The sequence below is a fragment of the Bubalus kerabau genome, chromosome 4 (assembly GCF_029407905.1).
Source record: "Bubalus kerabau isolate K-KA32 ecotype Philippines breed swamp buffalo chromosome 4, PCC_UOA_SB_1v2, whole genome shotgun sequence".
NCBI lineage: Eukaryota > Metazoa > Chordata > Mammalia > Artiodactyla > Bovidae > Bubalus > Bubalus kerabau.
The window spans coordinates 180,752,125-180,770,989 of record NC_073627.1 but is presented as its reverse complement, the minus strand read 5'-3'; the positions used below and the strand labels follow the sequence as shown (position 1 = coordinate 180,770,989).

The window sequence follows — 18,865 nt, the reverse complement described above, 5'->3', positions numbered from 1 at the left end:
CGTCCTAACCACTGGAGCACAGGCGCAGTCCTGGTCTGTTTTCCATTTTACCACCACCCACGTTGGGGAGCAGGAAGTAGAAACTTGAGGCTGAGGGAGTGAAGCATTAGGACCAAATCTTCTTAGGAATAAAACACACAAGGCTGTAGAAATAATAGACCTTGAAATCTGAACTACAGGCAAGTTTTTTCAGAAAGCAAATCTCACTCGGATGAAATGTAAACTTCTGCCAAAGTGGCAGATCCCCATGGGTCAGGTGTGCGGTGACTCAGCACCCTTGGACCTTAAACACCTGCCTGCCTCCCCAGCCATCCCAGGTCACCCCCGAGGGAATGGGGGGGGCAGTCTTGTCTTAGCTTGGCCCAGCACCCCCCTTCCCCTCCATCCTCCGTCTGCCTGCTCCGTCCAATCCGGCATCTCCTTTGGGCTGAGAACTGCCCCTGGCTTTCTGGTGTTTCTCAACCAGGCGCTGTGCTCGCCCTGGGGTGCAGCAGTGAGCAAACAGGAAAACACCCCCGCCTTCACAGAGCTGGTGTCTCATGTGGGGACACACAGAAAAGCAACAGCCATGGGTCAAATGGAGGGGGTGCTCGGTGGGAACGTGGCACAGGCCAAGAGGAGGAAGGGTGCCAGCCCTGTGCGCATGTGCGTGTGTGCATGCACACACGTGTGTGAGATGGGAACAGGGAGGGACAGAGAGTTGGTGTAGGCAACGGGGAAGCAGAACTGCACTTGAGAGGAGTGGCCAGGACGGCTGGTGGTGAAGTGACGTTCGGGCAGGCGTGGGAGGAGGCTGGGTCACCTGGAGGAAAGCATGATGCCAGGCTGGAGGACAGCGGGCACGGCCGAGGGAGGGGCCTGGGGCCCAGGGGGCGCGGGGCAGGGTGGGACCCGCACATCCCAGGGAAGCAGAACCCAGGCTGGAGGCGACCACAGGGCTCTGGGTAGCAGAGAGCGAGGGGCTGTGGGCCAGGAAGGAGGAGGCCACAGGATCTGCAGCAACAGACCGGGCACAGGGCTCCGGGCTCTCCCAGGGTCTGGGCCCGAGTGCCGGGGAGGGGGTTTTGGTGCCTGGAGATGGGAAGATGGCGGGGCAGCTGGAAGCACAGCCCCCAGTCTGGCCCGGCACACATCTGCCGGGCCCACCCGTGTCTGAGGGCAGGTGCTGAGGGGAGTTGGGCCTGGGGCTTGGGGAGAGTCCAGGCTGGAAGGCTGTGCCCACAGGAACTTGTCTGCATCTCAGAGACACCGGAGCCCCCCAGGGAGAAGGCAGGCGGGAAAGGGCAGAGTGCTGACCCCGAGGCCGCTCCTGCTGTGGTCAGGGGATGCCCCTTCGGCCGGCCCTGGTTTCCCCCAGGCTCCGGCCCTGGGATTGCCTCACCACTGGGTCTGGGGTCCCTCCCAGCTCAACTCTCAAAGCCTAGGCCCAGCACTAGTTGCTCTCTGACAGGCAGCAAACTAAAAAGGCAGCGCACAAAGCCCGGAATCCCAGCTCTACAGGCACTGCTCTTCCTCCGTGTTTCTCCATTTTTAAAAAATTCCGCAGCAGAGTTGGTGTGCGCTTCACATAAGTTACAGAGCTGGTGTGTAACATCATGGAAGTTACAGGTGTACAAGACAGTGATTCACAGTTCTTACAGGTTATACCCATTCAGTGTTGTTATAAAATAGTGACTCTATTTCCTGTGCTGTACATGTGGTTTATGACTTGTAAGTGATACACACAGTATTTGTCTTTCTCTGAGTTAATTTAAGCATAATACCCTCCAAAGGCACCCATGTTGTTGCAAATGGCAAAATTTCATTCTTGTCTTCTACGGCTGAGTATTATTCCACTGTATCTATGTACGCATACACACACACACACACACACACACACCACATGCCACTGTATCTACGCATGCATGCACACACACACACATATACACTACATACCACTGTATCTATGTACGCACACACACACACACACACACCACATGCCACTGTATCTACGCATGCATGCATACACACACACACATACACTACATACCACTGTATCTATGCTGCATGCACACACACACACATACATACACCACATGCCACTGTATCTGCGCATGCATGCATACACACACACATATACACTACATACCACTGTATCTATGCTGCATGCACACACACACACATACATACACCACATGCCACTGTATGCGTGTATACACACACACACCATACACCACTGTACGCATGCATACCCATCATGTCTTCCATGTCCATTCTTCTGCTGATGGACACTTAAGGTTGTTTCACATTTCAGCAATTGTAAAGAATGCTATGAACACAGGCAGATCTGAATGAATATCAACATTTTAGGAATCAGTGAATTCAGATGACCGTTACTCTACCACTGTAGGCAAAACTGCCTTAGAAAAAATGGAGTAGGCCTCCGTCGACAAGAGTCCGAAATGCAGTACTTGGGTGCAGTCTCAAAAACGACAGAATGATCTGTTCATTTCCAAGGCAAACCATTCAATATCACAGTAATCCAAGTCTATGCCCCGACCAGTAATACTGAAGAAGCTGAAATTGAACAGTTCTATGAAGACTTACAAGACCTAGAATTAACACCCAAAAAAGAGGTCCTTTTCATCATAGGGGACTGGAATGCAAAAGTAGAAGCTTAGGAGATACCTGGAGTAACAGGCAAATTTGGCCTTGGAGTACAGAATGAAGCAGGGCAAAGGCTAATAGAGTTCTGCCACGAGAACGCACTGGTCATAGCAAACACCCTCTTCCAAAAACACAAGAGAAGACTCTACACATGGGCATCACCAGATGGTCAATATCAAATCAGGTTGATTATATTCTTTGCAGCCAAAGATGGGGAAGCTCTATACAGTCAGCAAAAACAAGACCAGGAGCTGACTGGGGTTCAGATCATGAACTCCTTATTGCCAAATTCAGACTTAAATTGAAAAAAGTAGGGAAAACCACTACACCATTCAGGTGTGACCTAAATCAAATCCCTTACAATTTGATTTAGTGACAAATAGATTCAAGGGTTTAGATCTGATAAGAGTCCCTGAAGATCTATGGATGGAGGTTCATAACATTGTATAGGAGGTGGTGATCAAAACCATCCCCAAGAAGCAGTAATGCAAAAAGTTAAAATGGCTGTCTGAGGAGGCCTTACAAATAGCTGTGAAAAGAAGAAAAGTGAAAGGCAAAGGAGAGAAGGAAATATATACCCGTTGGAATGTAGAGTTCCAAAGAATAGCAAGGAGAGATAAGAAAGCCTTCCTCAGGGATCAATACAAAGTAATAGAGGAAAACAAAAGAATGGGAAAGACTAGAGATCTCTTCAAGAAAATTAGAGATAGCAAGGGAACATTTCATGCAAAGATGGGCTCAATAAAGGACAGAAATGGTATGGACCTAACAGAAGCAGAAGATATTAAGAAGCAGTGGCAAGAATACACAGAACTGTACAAAAAAATCATCACAACCCAGATAATCACGATGGTGTGATAATTCACCTAGAGCCAGACATCCTGGAATGTGAAGTCAAGTGGGCCTTAGGACGCATCACTATGAACAAAGTTAGTGGAGGTGATGGAATTCCAGCTGAGCTATTTCAGATCCTAAAAGATGATGCTGTGAAAGTGCTGCACTCAACATGTCAGCTAATTTGGAAAACTCAGCAGTGGGCACAGGACTGGAAAATGTCAGTTTTCATTCCAATCTCAAAGAAAGGCAATGCCAAAGAATGTTCAAACTATCACACAATCGCACTCACCTCACATGCTGGCAAAGTAATGCTCAAAATTCCCCAAGCCAGGCTTCAGCAATACGTACACTGTGAACTTCCAGATGTTCAAGCTGGTTTTAGAAAAGGCAGAGGAACCAGAGATCAAATTGCCAACATCCATCGGATCATTGAAAAAGAGAATTCCAGAACAACGTTTACTTCTGCTTCATTGCGCTAAAGCCATTGACTGTGTGAATCACAGCAAAATGTGGAAAATTCTTCAAGAGATGGGAACACCAGAGCACCTTACCTGTGCCTCCTGAGAAATCTGTATGCCGGTCAGGAAGCAACAGTTAGAACCGGACGTTGAACAATGCACTGGTTCCAAATTGGGAAAGGAGTACGTCAGGGCTGTATACTGTCACCTGTTTAACTTATATGTAGAGTACATGATGCAAAATGCCAGGCTGCGTGAAGCACAAGCTGTAATCAAGATTGCCGGGAGAAATACCAATAACCTCAGATATGCAGATGACACCACCCTTAATGACAGAAAGCAAAAAGGAACTATAGAGATTCTTGATGAAAGAGGAGAGTGAAAAAGTTGTCTTAAAACTCAACATTCAGAAAACTAAGATCACGGCATCCGATCCCATCTCTTCATGGCAAATAGATGAGCAAACAATAGAAACAGTGACAAACTTTATTTTGGGGGCTCCAAAATCACTGCAGATGGTGACTGCAGCCATGAAATTAAGACACTTGCTCTTTGGAAGAAAAGTTATGAGCAACCTAGACAGCATATTAAAAAGCAGAGACATTATTTTGCCAACAAAGGTCTGTCTAGTCAAAGCTATGTAGTCAGGTAAGAATGTGAGAGTTGGACCACAAAGAAAGCTGAGCACCAAAGAATTGATGCTTTTGAACTGTGGTATTGGCAAAGACTCTTGAGTCCCTTGGACTGCAAGGAGATCAAACCAGTCCATCCTAAATCAGTCCTGAATATTCATTGGAAGGACTGATGCTGAAGCTGAAGCTCCAATACTTTGACCACCTGATGTGAAGAACTGACTCACTGGAAAGGACCCTGGTGCTGGGCAGGAGGAGAAGCGGGCGAGAGAGGAGGAGATGGTTGGATGGCATCACTGATTCAGTGGACATGAGTTTGAGCAAGCTCTGGGAGTTGGTGATGGACAGGGAGGCCTGGAGTGCTGCAGTCCATGGGGTCACAGCATCGGACACGACAGAGTGACTGAACTGAACTGATGAACATGGCAATGCACGTTATATTTTCCAATTTTTTTTTTTTTTGGATAAACACCTAGGAGTGGAATTGCTGGGTAATAGGGTAGTTCTATCTTTAGCTGAGAAACTGCCATAGTGTTTTCCATACTGCTGCGTATGGCAGCTGCAGCAACTGACATTCCCGCCAACAGTGTATGACGGGCCCCTTGTTTCCGCGTCCTAACTGTTGTCTGATGGCTGCCATCCTGACAGGTGTGGGGTGATTCTTCCTTAATCTGTTTTTAAATTAACTTATGAGTCCAGTACTTTGGCCACCTCATGCGAAGAGTTGACTCATTGGAAAAGACTGATGCTGGGAGGGATTGGGGGCAGGAGAAGGGGACGAGAGGATGAGATGGCTGGGTGGCATCACGGACTCAATGGACAGGAGTCTGAGTGAACTCCGGGAGTTGGTGATGGACACGGAGGCCTGGCGTGCTGCGATTCATGGGGTTGCAGAGTCGGACACGACTGAGCGGCTGGACTGGACTGAACTGATGACTACACCAGGTCTTTGTCGCTGCGTGCAGGCTCTGCTTGCAGGGAGTGGGGGCTCCGGTTCCCAGGCTCTAGGGTGCTGGCTGAGTAGCTGTGGTGCACGCGCTTAGCTGCTCCAAGACATGTGGGGTTTCCCAAGACCAGGGATCAAACCCGTGTCCCCTGCACTGACAAGTGGAGGCTTATCCACTGCACCAACAGGGAAGACCTTCCTTAATGTTTATATTCTATTTGCATGGGTTTGTATTAAACATATATGACAACTTACCCGAGAAAAATTACAAAGACTAGCTCAGCCAACAACCTTGAAAGTCTTTAGTAGTCACCGTGACCCTGCAGCTTGTGGTCACCATTTCTAGTCAGAAACCTTTCAAATTTCCACATACAGAACTGTCCTGTCTGCTCAGGCGTCCAGAGCAACACACTGCAGCCTTGGGGCTGAGACAGAATTTTGTCCTTTTGGTCCTGGAGCTGCGCTCGAAGATGACCATGTCAGAGAGCTGGCTTCCCGGAGGCCTCTCTCCATGCTCTGCAGACGGCCTCCTTCCCGCGTGTCCTCACATGGCCCTCCCCCTGCAGGTGTCCCTGGGGTCCTGAGTGGACTAGGGCCACCCAAACAGCCTCATTTTAATGCAACCACCTCAGGAAAGGCTCAACATCCAAAACCAGCCACAGCCTGTGCTGGGGGTGCAACTCAGCCCCTTGAACCCCCCCACGCTCGCATGCAGTGCGGCGTCCTCCAGCTGGGCCCTGGCGACTGGATGGGCTTGTCCAGGGAGTGCCCCGCCCCCGCTCCGTCTCATCTTGTCCCTAGTGGGGGTAGTCTTCCTGCGTGTCCTGTCTGCCAGCCCCACCACCCTTCCCAGATGCCAACCAACGGCCTCGGCCTGGGCTCTCAGCACCCCCTGCCCTCCAGGAGACATGCAGAAGGTGGGTCTGTTTTCTACTTGAAGCCCCTCCAAACTCAGGACAGGCTGGGCCGTGGCAAGATCTCAACGCCCCAGACCTAAGACCCTGCCTGTGGATCGAGTTGCCTACTCCAACAAATTAAGACCACCCCTGCCCCCCACCCCATCAGAATAATGCAGCCAATTCTCAGGCCTTGAGGAGTGAAAATACTGCTAAAGAGCGACACATCCCTGACCATAAGAGCCTGATTTCCGAGATGCTGAAACCTAAATGGGCATCCTGAAGCCGCTGAGCTGCAGTGGTGCCTGGACTGACTGCCCCGGGTTCCTCAGCCCCACGACCCTAATCCGGGAGACGCTGGCAGGGCCTGCCCGGTGCTGGGATGTGACAGGACACATCTAAACCCCAGAGGGGACACAGGCGCAACTGAGGCCCTTGTTACAGACATAAAAACGTAAAATCTCCCCCAAACAGGAAACTCACATGGCAGCTGGAGACGGACAAGCAGGCAATGTACACACGTTAACATAAAGAGCCATCAAGAGCCAGCTGGAAGGCTCCTCCCACAGGCCAGAGGCTCCTCCCACAGGCCAGAGCAGCTGCAGGCTGGCTGCCACGGGCTGAAGTCCACCAGGAAGGCTCAAGTACATGAGTTCATGAGCTATACATATCTTTACGTGTTATAAAAACACATAAAGAAAAACCCCTAATTGGTCACCTTCTCAGGATGACAGGGAGCTAATCTTAGCACTTATTCTGCCTTTCGTATGTGACCTCTACCCCCTGGAACCAAAACTGATGAGGGGAAGGAGCCTCTGAAACCATTCCAGCTAATAAACAAGCAGGATGGGAGGGTATCAGCCTTCTGCCACCAGCGTGACTTAACAGACCCAGGCCCTGAGCGCCGGCAGCTGCCCACGCAGGAAGGACGAAGCCGTGGCTGCCTTTTGATGAGCGCCCAGGACACTCACGCCCGCGGGAGGGGCCGGAGCAACCGAGCCTCCGGACCCCACTGCCAACCTGCAGGCAACGGAGACGGGAGAACACGCTGGATGGACCAAGATGGCGAGTAACAGATCTCAAAGTGGGAACCGGCAGGGCAGATTGCTCAGGCTCTTCCACAGATAAACTGTAGGGAGACCAATGGATTGAGGCAGAACCTGTGAATTAAAGAGACTTAAAAAATGTCAGGTCGGGGGGTGGGGGAGGTTCAAGAGGGAGGGGACATACATACACTGACACGGATCCCTGCTGTTATGAAGCAGAAACCAACAGTGCGGTAAAGCAATCAGCCTCCAATTAAAAGGAAATTAAGAGAAACGTCAAGGGAAGAAATCAGCAGACTAAACTGCCACGGAGAAAAGCAGGCAGTGACTTCTGTAGCAGCGGGGTTGGTTCTGGGGGGCGGGCGCTGTGCGTGGAGGCGCCGGGCCGGGCGGTCACAAGGGTGTTCACTTGCAGCATCGTCATAATGGTAACGGTATCTGTAACAGTAGTAGCAGTGATTCAATAAGCAGTCCATTTGTTTTGTACCATTTTCTGCAGGCTTTTATGACAAAATTTGTAGTAGAAGAAAAAAATAATGTTCGTTTTTAATTTTCAAGGTGCTTTTAACAAAAATAACCAAAAATCCTTTTAGAGCATTTACAACCACAGTCTTCAGACGCTGTGACTGCTGCTATCTGGCAGGCACGCAGCCGGGACTGCTGGGGGCAGGCGGCCCCCCTCATGCCCACCGGGCACGGCCACGTACCCCCAGCTGGGCATGGGTCCTGGGGGGCGGGGGGGCACACCTTCCTCCAACCCCACGGAGGCACCGGTCCACCTGAGAGTCCTGACTCCATCCTGCCGACTGGAAGGCAAATGAGCGCTTTCAGAAAATGCCCAGATTTCGTGCCTGCATTTTTAAGCCCATGCTTACCTCACCCTTGTGAAATCAAGGCCCGGACATTTCTGTCCAAACTGCAATACAGCTAATGAAACAGTGTCAAGCCCAATAAAGCGTAATGCTACGATCTCACAGAATTCTCAAATCTGAACTATGTTCAATTTATGAACCATCCAACCAGCTTTACTGCACACACCATAGACCAGCACCCGCCTTCTAGGTTCAGTCTGAAAGCCGGGTCTGCCCACTGACAGTGGGGCCCAGTCTGGAGCTTTATTCTTCACCCCAGTAAGTAAAGGGGACGCGGGCCATGCCTTAGGGTTTCCAGGCTCAGTCTGCGGGCTGCTTCGCGCCTTCTCTTGCTAGTCTGTCCGCCTCTTCGTTGCCTCTAAACCCCGAATGGCCAGGAACGTGCATCTGTTAAATAAAGTTTCCTTTTATTCTTACCAGTTTTTTATACGAGCAGCACGTCACTACACGGTCACTGCAGTAGGAGCCAACCCCTCAGAGGGCGAGCGCGGCAGCCCCCACAGCCCCCCTCAGCGCAGCCCAAGGCATGGGCCCACCGCACTCAAGCACCAGACATGCCGGCAGGAACCATTGTTTCTGCAGACTGGGCTTCAGCACTCTACTGGTCTTTTCCCACTTAATGGTGAGCTTCCAGGCAGAGCAGAGGTATGGATGGATATGTACGCCTCACACACACACACACACACACACACACACACACCCTACTCCCCTCAGTGCTGCTACACAGAAGGGGTGCACTCGTCTAACTGAACTGTCTGCACTTAGGCTGCTGAAAGGCAAGTTTACTTTATTTTTTACTTTTATTTTTTGGCTGAATTGCAAGGCTTGTGGGAGTTAGTTCCCTGACCAGGGATCAAACTCGTGCCCTCAGCAGTGAAAGCATGGAGTCCTAACCCATGGACCAGCAGCGAAGTCCCTGAAAGGCAAGTTTAAATGACAAACAGGTGGTCAAACAGTCAAGAGGGTCCTGGGCTGGGAGAGCAGGGTAGGGTTAAGAAAGTGACTGGACTTTTAACTTTCTGTTGTTCAGAAAGATAATTTTTTTGGGGAGAATGGATATACACTCTCCTTTGGATATGGATATATATACATCCAGTGTATATTCAGGGCTGAGCCTGCTGTCCACTGGAAACTATCACACCATCGTTACCTGGCTATATACCGACATAAAACAAAAGGGGGAAAAAAAAGGTAATTTTAGTAAAAGTGACCTAGTATAAGAAAAAAAAAATCACATTACTAAAGCTTCATCACGCAACTCCATTCTTAACGAGACACAGTACACATTAGTTTACCCAACGTTATGGAGACGTCCCAAGAGGCCCTGAGCTGCAGCTCTCAGGGGCGGGGGCGCCGGGGGCGGGGCAGCACGCCTCGCGGGGGCGCTCTCACACACGCCGCCGCAGCCATGCAAGCCGTCACCCAAACCACTGCGGCGCCAGCTGACTGATGCCGCGGTCCTCGCGGCCCGAGCTGTGAGCGCGAGCGCGCCGGCACTCACCCACTCAATGTCCATGCCCCGCGCCAGCCGCTCCAGCTCCACGAAGTCCTCCTTGTTGGTCACCTCCTTCCCGGTGCTGGTCCTCCAGCCGTTCTGCTTCCAGCCCTTCACCCAGGTGGTGATGCCTGGGCGACACACACACTCAGAGGTCCCTCCCGCACGCGCCCATCTTCCCTCCTCCCTAGACGGCCCTCGGACCGCTGCTCCACTGGCACCCAAGTCACTATCCGGACCCTCCTTCCCCCCGGGCCGGGCGCTGGCTCCTCCGTCCCTCCACTCGACCTACAACCCACGGCTCCGGGGCTCAGGCCCCACGTCCTCCGCCTCCTCCACAACCCCCCAGCCCCCAGCAGGCCGTGGGCCCACAGGCAGAACCTCCCAGAGGAAGCGCACATGCCCTTCACGCCGAGCCTCTGGGGTAACCCGGGACCGGTGCGGGCCTCCTTCAGCCCCAACGCACCAGCACCATCCCCCTACAGTCTGGGTCCCACCCTGACACCACACCTCCTCCAGGGAAGGAAACACGGACTTCCCTGCATAATCACTCCATAAACCCTAGGAGAAGTCAAACGTAGCTGCTTACCATTGATGGTAAACATGCTGTCCGTGTAGAGAACCAGCTTAGTGATGTTCTGAGCCTTAGCTTGCTCGATGGCTTTGCAGGCTGCCTTGAAGAAACACACCAGTTTCATGCTGAAAAGACCCTTCAACTTTCGACACTATTGTTCAAAATTACTGAAAAATTTGAATTCCTTTTCCTGTGCTAACTGTAAGGATAATATCGTCTATGTGAAATAAGGCTACACATACAATTCTGTTCAGACATCTACTCAAAACAAGTTTTATCATTTTTCTAGAAAACTCCTATTCATCAGGACTATTATAGCCCCAAACTTCTGGACTCTTGAGTAGAGAGTAGAAAGTCCACTGATATGTTCAAGTCAACAGTAAAGAATGATGAATTGACATATTTAGCAGAAAAATACATCCAATAACTTACAAGGAGAGTAGAAAGTCCACTGATATGTTCGAGTCAACAGTAAAGAATGATGAATTGACATATTTAGCAGAAAAATACATCCAATAACTTACATGAATCTCCGCCCTTTGGTTTGTTTGTCGCCCAGGAAGTCTAATTCCTACATTTCTGGTATCAAAACAGTACAAAGGGAAATAAAATTGTAACACTAATTCTCAAAGTGATTCCTTAAGTCATGTAATGGCTAATATGCTTCTACACATTTTTTATTTGAAATGAATGAAGGCATCATTCAAGAACACAGCCTTTAAAAATCAAACCAAGAAACCCAACATTTTATTGAAAAGCGCCATGGTATGGTCTTGTAGGAGAACCCTGGACCAGGAGGCAAAACCTGAGATTAATTTCTGGACCTGAAACACACTAGCGTGTGATCCTGGTCAGGTACTAAGCCTCTGGATGCTCACACCACCCGAGCTCGCCACCCCGTGGAGGGTTCAAGGCTAAGTGAGGCATCAAGTGGAGGTGGGTGGACGTACAGGCCAGGAGGCGCGAGAGCAGCACCCCGCTCCCTCCCGGGGCCGCTCGGGAACCTGGACACCGCTGAGCGGTGAGCGGCTATTCCGCAGGGCTGCAGTCCCTCTTTCACGTGAATTCTGGGCCGTCAGTTACTCCTCAAGTTCTTCCACACTTAGGGCAGGCGCGTGTGAACAATCTCACCCCTCCTCACCCTGACTCTGTGCCTTTTGAAAACCACGGGTCGCCTCTAAGCTCACTCATCTTCAGGAGTGGCAGGGGCACAGGGTCCCAGTCTGGGGACTCGCCCCTGGTGCATCCTTGCAAAAACCACTGCCCAGGGGCTCGGGACCCTCCCGCCAGCCCTGCCAACGCTTCCAAACAATCAAACGGTAGCAGATGCTGCCTCATCCATTCCCAAGTTTTGAAGCATGACTCGGTTAAATCTGAAGCTTAATAAAAGCCACCTCTTCTGGCTTACTTACAAGGGATGGCCTGGCCCCCAGTACACGCCGATTCCTGCGCGAGCCCTCTTGCGCCCGTTACTGGAGCAGCAGCCGTCAGTGTAGACGACCACAGAGTCCCCTGTGAGTGAGAAACTGAGTGAGTATCCAAGGACCAGCATTATGAAAAACTCGAATTTATCTAAAAAATTTACTGCGGTTGAGATAGCATTCTACCCCAAGAAGGCATTTGTGCTTTGGAAGTTTTCTGTGCAGGAGAACACTACTAATGCCCCATGGGGGCACTTGACTCTTCCTGCTTGGCATCCGCTCATATTTCAGTCCTGCCTGCTGGGCAAGTTCAAGTGAAAGGGATCACTCTGTAAACCTAGAACCTGCTGCTGTTTACAATGCGTGCTTTAGAGGCCAACCAGCAATGCCACCGCCCCCTCCCACAGGGGTGGGAGTCGGGGGTCCGTTCACCCCCAGACGCGGCCCTTGCAGACAATGTGGGGGTCGGGGGTCCGTTCACCCCCAGACGCGGCCCTTGCAGACAATGTGGGGGTCGGGGGTCCGTTCACCCCCAGACGCGGCCCTTGCAGACAATGTGGGGGTCGGGGGTCCGTTCACCCCCAGAAGCGGCCCTTGCAGACAACAGCGCCTTGACGGTGAAGAAGACCTCCCTGCCTGAAGGGAAGTCCTCTGATAAACGCGGACCTAATTTTTGTCTTGGGCCTTCTGCGACTAGTAAACTGTGGTCCTGTTTGCTTCTTTCCACCAAAACAGAGTTTGATCAACACACCAATACTGTATAAAGAACAAGGCAGAGAAGGAGTGGCTCTCAGGCTGCTGATGGCCAGCAGAGGACTCAGCCAGGCGGAGGGGGCACTGGGCTGCCAGGTGCCAGGGAGCAGGGGTGTGGGGCAGACAGAGGCCGTGCCTGTGAAGCATGTCACAGGAGGGCAGACTAAGCAGGTGAAGGCAAGCGGGGAGGAGGCGAGGTTGTGAGCGGGCGGGACCAGGAGCCTCCAAGGCCACGGTCTGCTGAAGGAGATGCTCGGCATAACTGCCTTCCGGGTCCTCAGCTCTCTGCTGGCTGTGAGGACCCACCAGGCACTGAGGCGGGGACCCTCGCGCTTCATCTCCCAGTCACCCCGCAAATATCTGCTTCACTTGATTTAGATCATTTGATTTTGCTTTTCACGTAACTTCAAACACAGTTTCCATGCAGTTTGACCAAACATTTTTTACTGATTTCCCTTGAATTTATAATTCCCTTGAATTATAAAATGGCTTCTTCTTTGGGAAAACTTGGAACCCACAAATACACTGATTTATATAAAAATTGCTACTTATTCCCATTTTTCATTCATACGTGTAAAGGACAAAAAGGAGACTCCTGTACCGTAAGTCACTACATACGAACACTTGATTCCTAGAGCTAAAGGCACAGGAGAAATTCACAATTGTCTTGCTTCACAGGAGAAGACAGGATCAGGTCTGTTTTGCAAAGATGGTATGTAAATGGTTAAGATGCTGGTGCCAGTCAACATATAAAGGAGCTCTGTCCAGGGTCTTTCTTACCTGAAGAGCTGAAGTCTTTGCATTTTCTTAGGGACCAGAAATACTGTGTCCACAGAGAACAATGGTGTTTACAAAGATCACAGAGTTTTTCATGTATAGCTTATAAAATAGTTTTCAAGAGAACGTCCAAAATTCTAATAATTCTGCACCATTTGATCGATTATAAAATAGTGACCTTAGAGATTTTTAAATAACTTTTTCAGGTAAGAAGGTTACACATCAGCTCAAATTTCCCTTAAGTGGAAAAAGTTTTTACACATAAATAATTACAGTACTAAAATTTTTAAAATTCAAGACAGACATACCCATGTAAGAAAAGGTGTCTTTGCTAACTGGCGGTGGTGGCTCTGTGCTCTGCCGCACGTGCTTTGCACACGCCTCTGCATTTTCATCCTCATCCAAGGGCTCACGGAGTCGCTTGCTTGCTTTCACTTGTGGTGGTTCTACGTGTTTAGTTTTTTGCCCTGAAAGACAGTCTACTCAAAAGCTAGAAACAACACAACATGAGAGGAGGGAAAGACTGATGTCCTGGAAAGTGACTCTAAATTTTCCTTAAGAAGCTCCACAAGGGCGGGGTAAAGACCACAGCAAAGCTTCTGCTAAAGAAGACCACTGGTTGCCATGGAAATGCCAGAGATACCATGGGTGCTGAACCCTCCAGGGCTCAGAGTTAGAAAATCTGAGCGGCTCTTTCCCAAGAGAAAACAAGGACCCAGTTTTTGTACATAAGCTGAGAACAAACGATGGGACATATTAAGAGAGTGAAGTGGAAGCCATAAGGGTCCGTGCAGGGACGGCACTGGTGGGCACTGCACGGGGGAGCGGCACTGCCCGGGGGGATGGCACTGGCTGAGTGCTCCTTCCAGAGCAGACCCAAGGGTGACCCTAAGGGGCACTCACACCACTCAGGCTGTAGCTCGCTTCACTCTTTCATGTAATTACGGCAGCTGATGCAGAAGAACTAGACCATGATTCAAACAACTGGTTTCGATCTGAGCTCCACCTTTCATCAGCTGTGAACTCTGTCAAATGACCTCACCCACCACAGCTGCTGTACAAGGAAGCACTCGGTGAGTGACCTGAAGCCGCTTTCCCTGCGCCTCCCTTTCATGGAGCAGAAACAGGAACCGAGATCTCGAAAACCACCACCTTAACCCAACACTAGAGGGCACTCCCTCCCCTAAACCCTAAACCAGTGCATTCGCTGAGCACCGACCAGACAGGCATTGGCTGAAGCCCCCTGCCCTGCCCTCTCACCCACCTCTCAGAGGGTGGCAAAGCCAGCCTGGCAGCGCCGGAGGAAAGCTTCCACTATGTCCAGAGCAACACCGGTATTTCCACTCTGATGTACTTGTCCTACCTCATATTTACCTTGAAAGTCCTCCTCTAGGGGAATTCCCTGGTGGTCCAGTGATTATGAATCTGCTTGCTGATATAAGAGTTACAGGTTCGATCCCTGGTCTGGGGAGATCCTACATGCCCAAGGGGCAACTAAGCCCCTGAGCCCACAACTAAAGCCTGCACACCTAGAGCCCACGCTCCACAACCAAGAGTTATCCCCACTTACCAAAACCAGAGAGCGTGCCCACGCATCAGTGAAGAGCCAGCACAGCCAGAAATAAATCTTAAAAAAAAAAAGGACCCAACCAAGACAAGACTGATACTTCCAAACTAGCTTTCTATCCCAAGCCGATTTCTCGTCTGGGGAGAAAATGAAACCGTCCATCACACTCCCGTTGAAAGGCTGCTGGCAGATGGAGGAGGCAGCCACACGGGAGGGTGGGTCTCCTCTACCTCAGAAACTCGCCTTTCAAGGCAGACTCCCAGCAGGGCCTGCCTCCCCCTGAACTCCACTCGGCCCAGAATGGTCACGACAGCCCAGAGGAGCACTTGTTCAAAGTTTGAGCACCTTGGTGAGCTCCAGAGACTGCTCAAAAGAAGCTGATTTGAAATATTCTCCTCCTGGCCTTCATCCACTGCAGTAAAAAATGCCTAAGTAAAGTTCATGAAAATAAACTTCTTCAAGGTCGGTTACAGTTTAAACTTTTGTGCTCTAATGCAGTCACTCTCGGCGTCCCTTATGTTAGTCCATAAACGTCAATTAACTCTACTTTCTAACACGTGAACTGCGGGAAGTTCCAATTGCATGACTTCATCCAGGGTAAAAAGAAAATGCCAGAGGTGCATGCTGGGAAAAGAACTACATTCATCATTTTACAACTACAGCCCATAAAATCCACTAACAAGAATGAGTATTTTTAAAGGTGGAATTAAGCATAGTGAGGACCCTGAACAGAATAGGAGCTCTGAGTCCTGGCTTGTCTCTAATACTGTTACCAACAGGAGTCCCTAAGTTAAAATGCTTTCAGCTTGTTTCCTAATCTGTAAAACGGAAACAACCATAATCTCTCCTCTCTGTGTTTAGAGGAGAAGCTACATAGATCATAGCAGAGGACAGAGGAGCCTGGTGTGCTGCGGTCCATGGAGTCAGAGAGAGTGACACGACTTGGCAAATGAAGCACCAGCACAACATATAAATCAAGAGACTCCTGGGCGATGACGGGCTTTGAATAGGCTACAGTGTCACAATGCTGTGAGCTGTACCTTCTGAATCACTGGGGCTTGCAGACCTTCTGACAAAGGCCCAGGCTTCCTCCTCTGTGGCGAACTTCTTAAATCTGGCTGCAGGAAACCGGTCCACCTGTGCTCTGCATTCATCCCTGAAACACAAAGTGTCATGTCCTTCGGGGCTGTGACTTACCTACTTTCTGACGGACTACTTTCTCAGGCTGGGAACGGTTTGAAAAAGGTGGGGGGCTGTCAGCTCCTTGGAGGCGAAGGATCAAGCCTCCGTGTTTGTAGTTTTCTCTGCACGTCCAACCCTTCGCCCCGTGTCATGTTATGAGCCGGCCAGACAGCACGCTTGCACCATAAGGCCTTCCTCAAAGCACAGGAGAACTTTGGAGATGTAATCACTTCATTACAACATAAAGATCAGCTTCTGAGGCCTCTTCCTCACAGCACAGCTGCAGGGCAACACAGTGTACTCACAACACATACACAAATAACAGACCTCGATAACGCCAGGGAAGAGCCCTGGTCCTGGAATCGTAACACCCGGGTTCAAGACCTCCATCTGTCACTCACTCGCCCCGTGAATTTCTGTAACACAGTAACTACACCCAAAAATGAGAATCCCATCTAATTCACAGGATTGTTACGGGGATATGAACACTAGTTGACAAGAATTTCTTTTTAAAAGCAGAAGATGAGATCAGGCGTTGAGCTCCACATTATGTGTCACCGTTTGGAAACTCTTTCCGTGCAACAGAAGGGAAGAAGTGAAGTGATGTCACTCAGTCGTGTCCGACTCTTTGTGACCCCATGGAATGTAGCCTACCAGGGTCCTCCGTCCATAGCCTTTTCCAGGCAAGAATACTGGAGTGGGTTGCCATTTCCTTCTCCAGGAGATCTTTCCGACCCAGGGACTGAACCCGGGTCTCCCCCATTGTAGGTAAACGCTTTACCGTCTGAGCCACCAGGAAGGATTAAATAGAAGCAAGCCTCTGGCCAACCCTGACTGTAAGTGGCGTTTCTGCTATTCCCAGCAAACACGAAGCGGACCCGAGGCCTACCACGTCAGGACCCCCGCGCGCCTACCCCAACGTGGCCAAGAGGGCCGCGGGCTCCGGCCCCCAAGCGAACCGCCCACACCGCCCTGGGTCGGCGAGGCTTCCTCACCAGGTCAGGAAGACCCCGGCCTTGCGGCCCCTCCTCACGGCATAGAACATGGCAAGACTGCGGCAGCCCACAAACGCCAAAGCCACTCTGTGCACCACGCCCAGAAGCCGGGTCATCGCTCGCTCCTTGCCACCGCCGAGCCCCTCAACTCCCGGCCGAGCGCCACCATCACAGAGCCCGAACTTCCTGCGGCGGCGCAGGGAGATGACGCAACCCGGCGCCGAGGGTGGGGCCCAGAGCCAAATGCTCTCCTGACTCGTCAGTTTCCCGGATGTCCGTGAGGACGCGGGGCCTGGGCGGAAGTCTCAGAGTCCGGGCCCAGGGGGCAGAGGCGGGGACATGGGCTTCCGGGGCGGGGCCCCGCGGAGATGGCCCGGGGGGCGGGGCCTGCGCGGGGGCTGTGCTCCCCGGCTCTCGCCCGCCTGCGCTCCTGGGAACCCTTCCCGGGGTCTGCGGCTGTGGTGGGCGCTGGAGGCTCTGCACGCTGGGCGTCGGGTCCCCAGCCCCCGGCCCCAGGTCAGCCCCCCACCGTGTTCCTGGGCTTTCCCGGGGTGCGGGATACACTCAGGGTCAGCCAGGCACGCGGATGGGCTGGTTTACTCGCCCACTGTTGTCCTGGCCGGAAAGACATTGGGGTCCACAAGTGAAAAGAGGGGTGGGTGCGGCAGAGGGAGAGAGGGGAAAGGGGTGAGCCCGCACCCCGCCGCCGCCTCCATGGTCCCCTCAAATTGGCGGGGGCACGTTTTCCCCACCTCCACCCAGGTTCTGTAACCAGAGGGATGTCCAGAACTTAACGCACTGCGACCCAAGGGGATATTTATTGGAACGTTAATGTCTTAGAATATTGTCTTAGACTATAATGTACCCAATATTTCACATTTCGTTCTGTAAGTAAATGGACTTCTTTAAAAGTCCTCTCCATTGACAAGCCTTCCTTTTCAAATAATTTTAAACTACCTAATTTTCAAACCAGTCCATCCTAAAGAAAATCAGTCCTGAATATTCATGGAAAGGACTGATGCTGAAGCTTCAGTACTTTGGCCACCTGATGCGAAGAGCCGGCTCACTGGAAAAGGCCCTGATGCTGGGAAAGATTGAGGGCATAAGAAGGGGATGACATAGGATGAGATGGTTGGATGGCATCACTGATTCAATGGACAACTTTGAGCAAACTCAAGGTGATGGTGAAGGACAGGGAAGCCTGATGTGCTGCAGTTCATGGGGTCAGAAAGAGTCAGACAGGACTTAGTGACTGAACAACAAAAACAATTTTCTTGAAGACTTCAGTTCAACAAATGTTACTGAACACCTATGCTGTGTGACCCAAGCCCCAGGGATACAAAATTGACAAAGACAGAGATAGGCATGTGAACAGACAGAAGACATCTCAAGAGAAAAGTGTATGCCAGGCAGGGGGAGTGAGCCAGTGCCTGGAGGGCCAGGGAACGCAGTAGTGCATGAGTAAGGTTCGAAGGATAAAAGAAGCGTTCCCTGGTGGCTCAGACGCTAAAGCGTCTGCCTGAAATGCGGGAAACCAGATTCGATTCCTGGGTTGGGAAGATCCCCTGGAGAAGGAAATGGCAATCCACTCCAGCACTCTTGCCTGGAAAATCCCATAGACGGAGGAGCCTGATAGGCTACAGTCCATGGGGTTGCAAAGAGTCTGACACGACTGAGCGACTTCACTCTTCTTTCACTCAGGTGAGTTAGGCAGAGAAGGAAGTCTGATACTCCAAGAAGAAGGAACCACAAACATGTGATCAGTGTG

At 51.0% G+C, this 18,865-nt stretch overlaps 1 protein-coding gene across 5 annotated transcripts; it reads right to left on the bottom strand.

The window, feature by feature from the left end:
• Nucleotides 1–4,413: 4,413 nt before the first annotated feature.
• On the bottom strand, nt 4,414–17,344 carry RNASEH1 (ribonuclease H1). Of its 5 annotated transcripts, none has more exons than XM_055579534.1 (9): nt 17,098–17,344; nt 15,961–16,076; nt 13,662–13,832; nt 11,815–11,914; nt 10,927–10,981; nt 10,418–10,502; nt 9,835–9,959; nt 8,618–8,720; nt 4,414–7,899 (listed from the first exon to the last, which is right to left on the bottom strand). In XM_055579534.1, the coding sequence occupies exons 1-8, from the start codon at nt 17,211–17,213 to the stop codon at nt 8,634–8,636; spliced, it is 855 nt and encodes a 284-aa protein (XP_055435509.1). In that variant the 5' UTR covers nt 17,214–17,344; the 3' UTR covers nt 4,414–7,899; nt 8,618–8,633. The 5 variants fall into 5 exon arrangements, with proteins under 5 accessions (XP_055435509.1, XP_055435507.1, XP_055435508.1 ...); XM_055579532.1 differs by lacking the exon at nt 4,414–7,899 and adding an exon at nt 7,921–8,267; XM_055579533.1 differs by lacking the exon at nt 4,414–7,899 and adding an exon at nt 7,921–8,270 and having other exon boundaries at nt 8,633–8,720.
• Between the last annotated feature and the right edge of the window lie 1,521 nt (nt 17,345–18,865).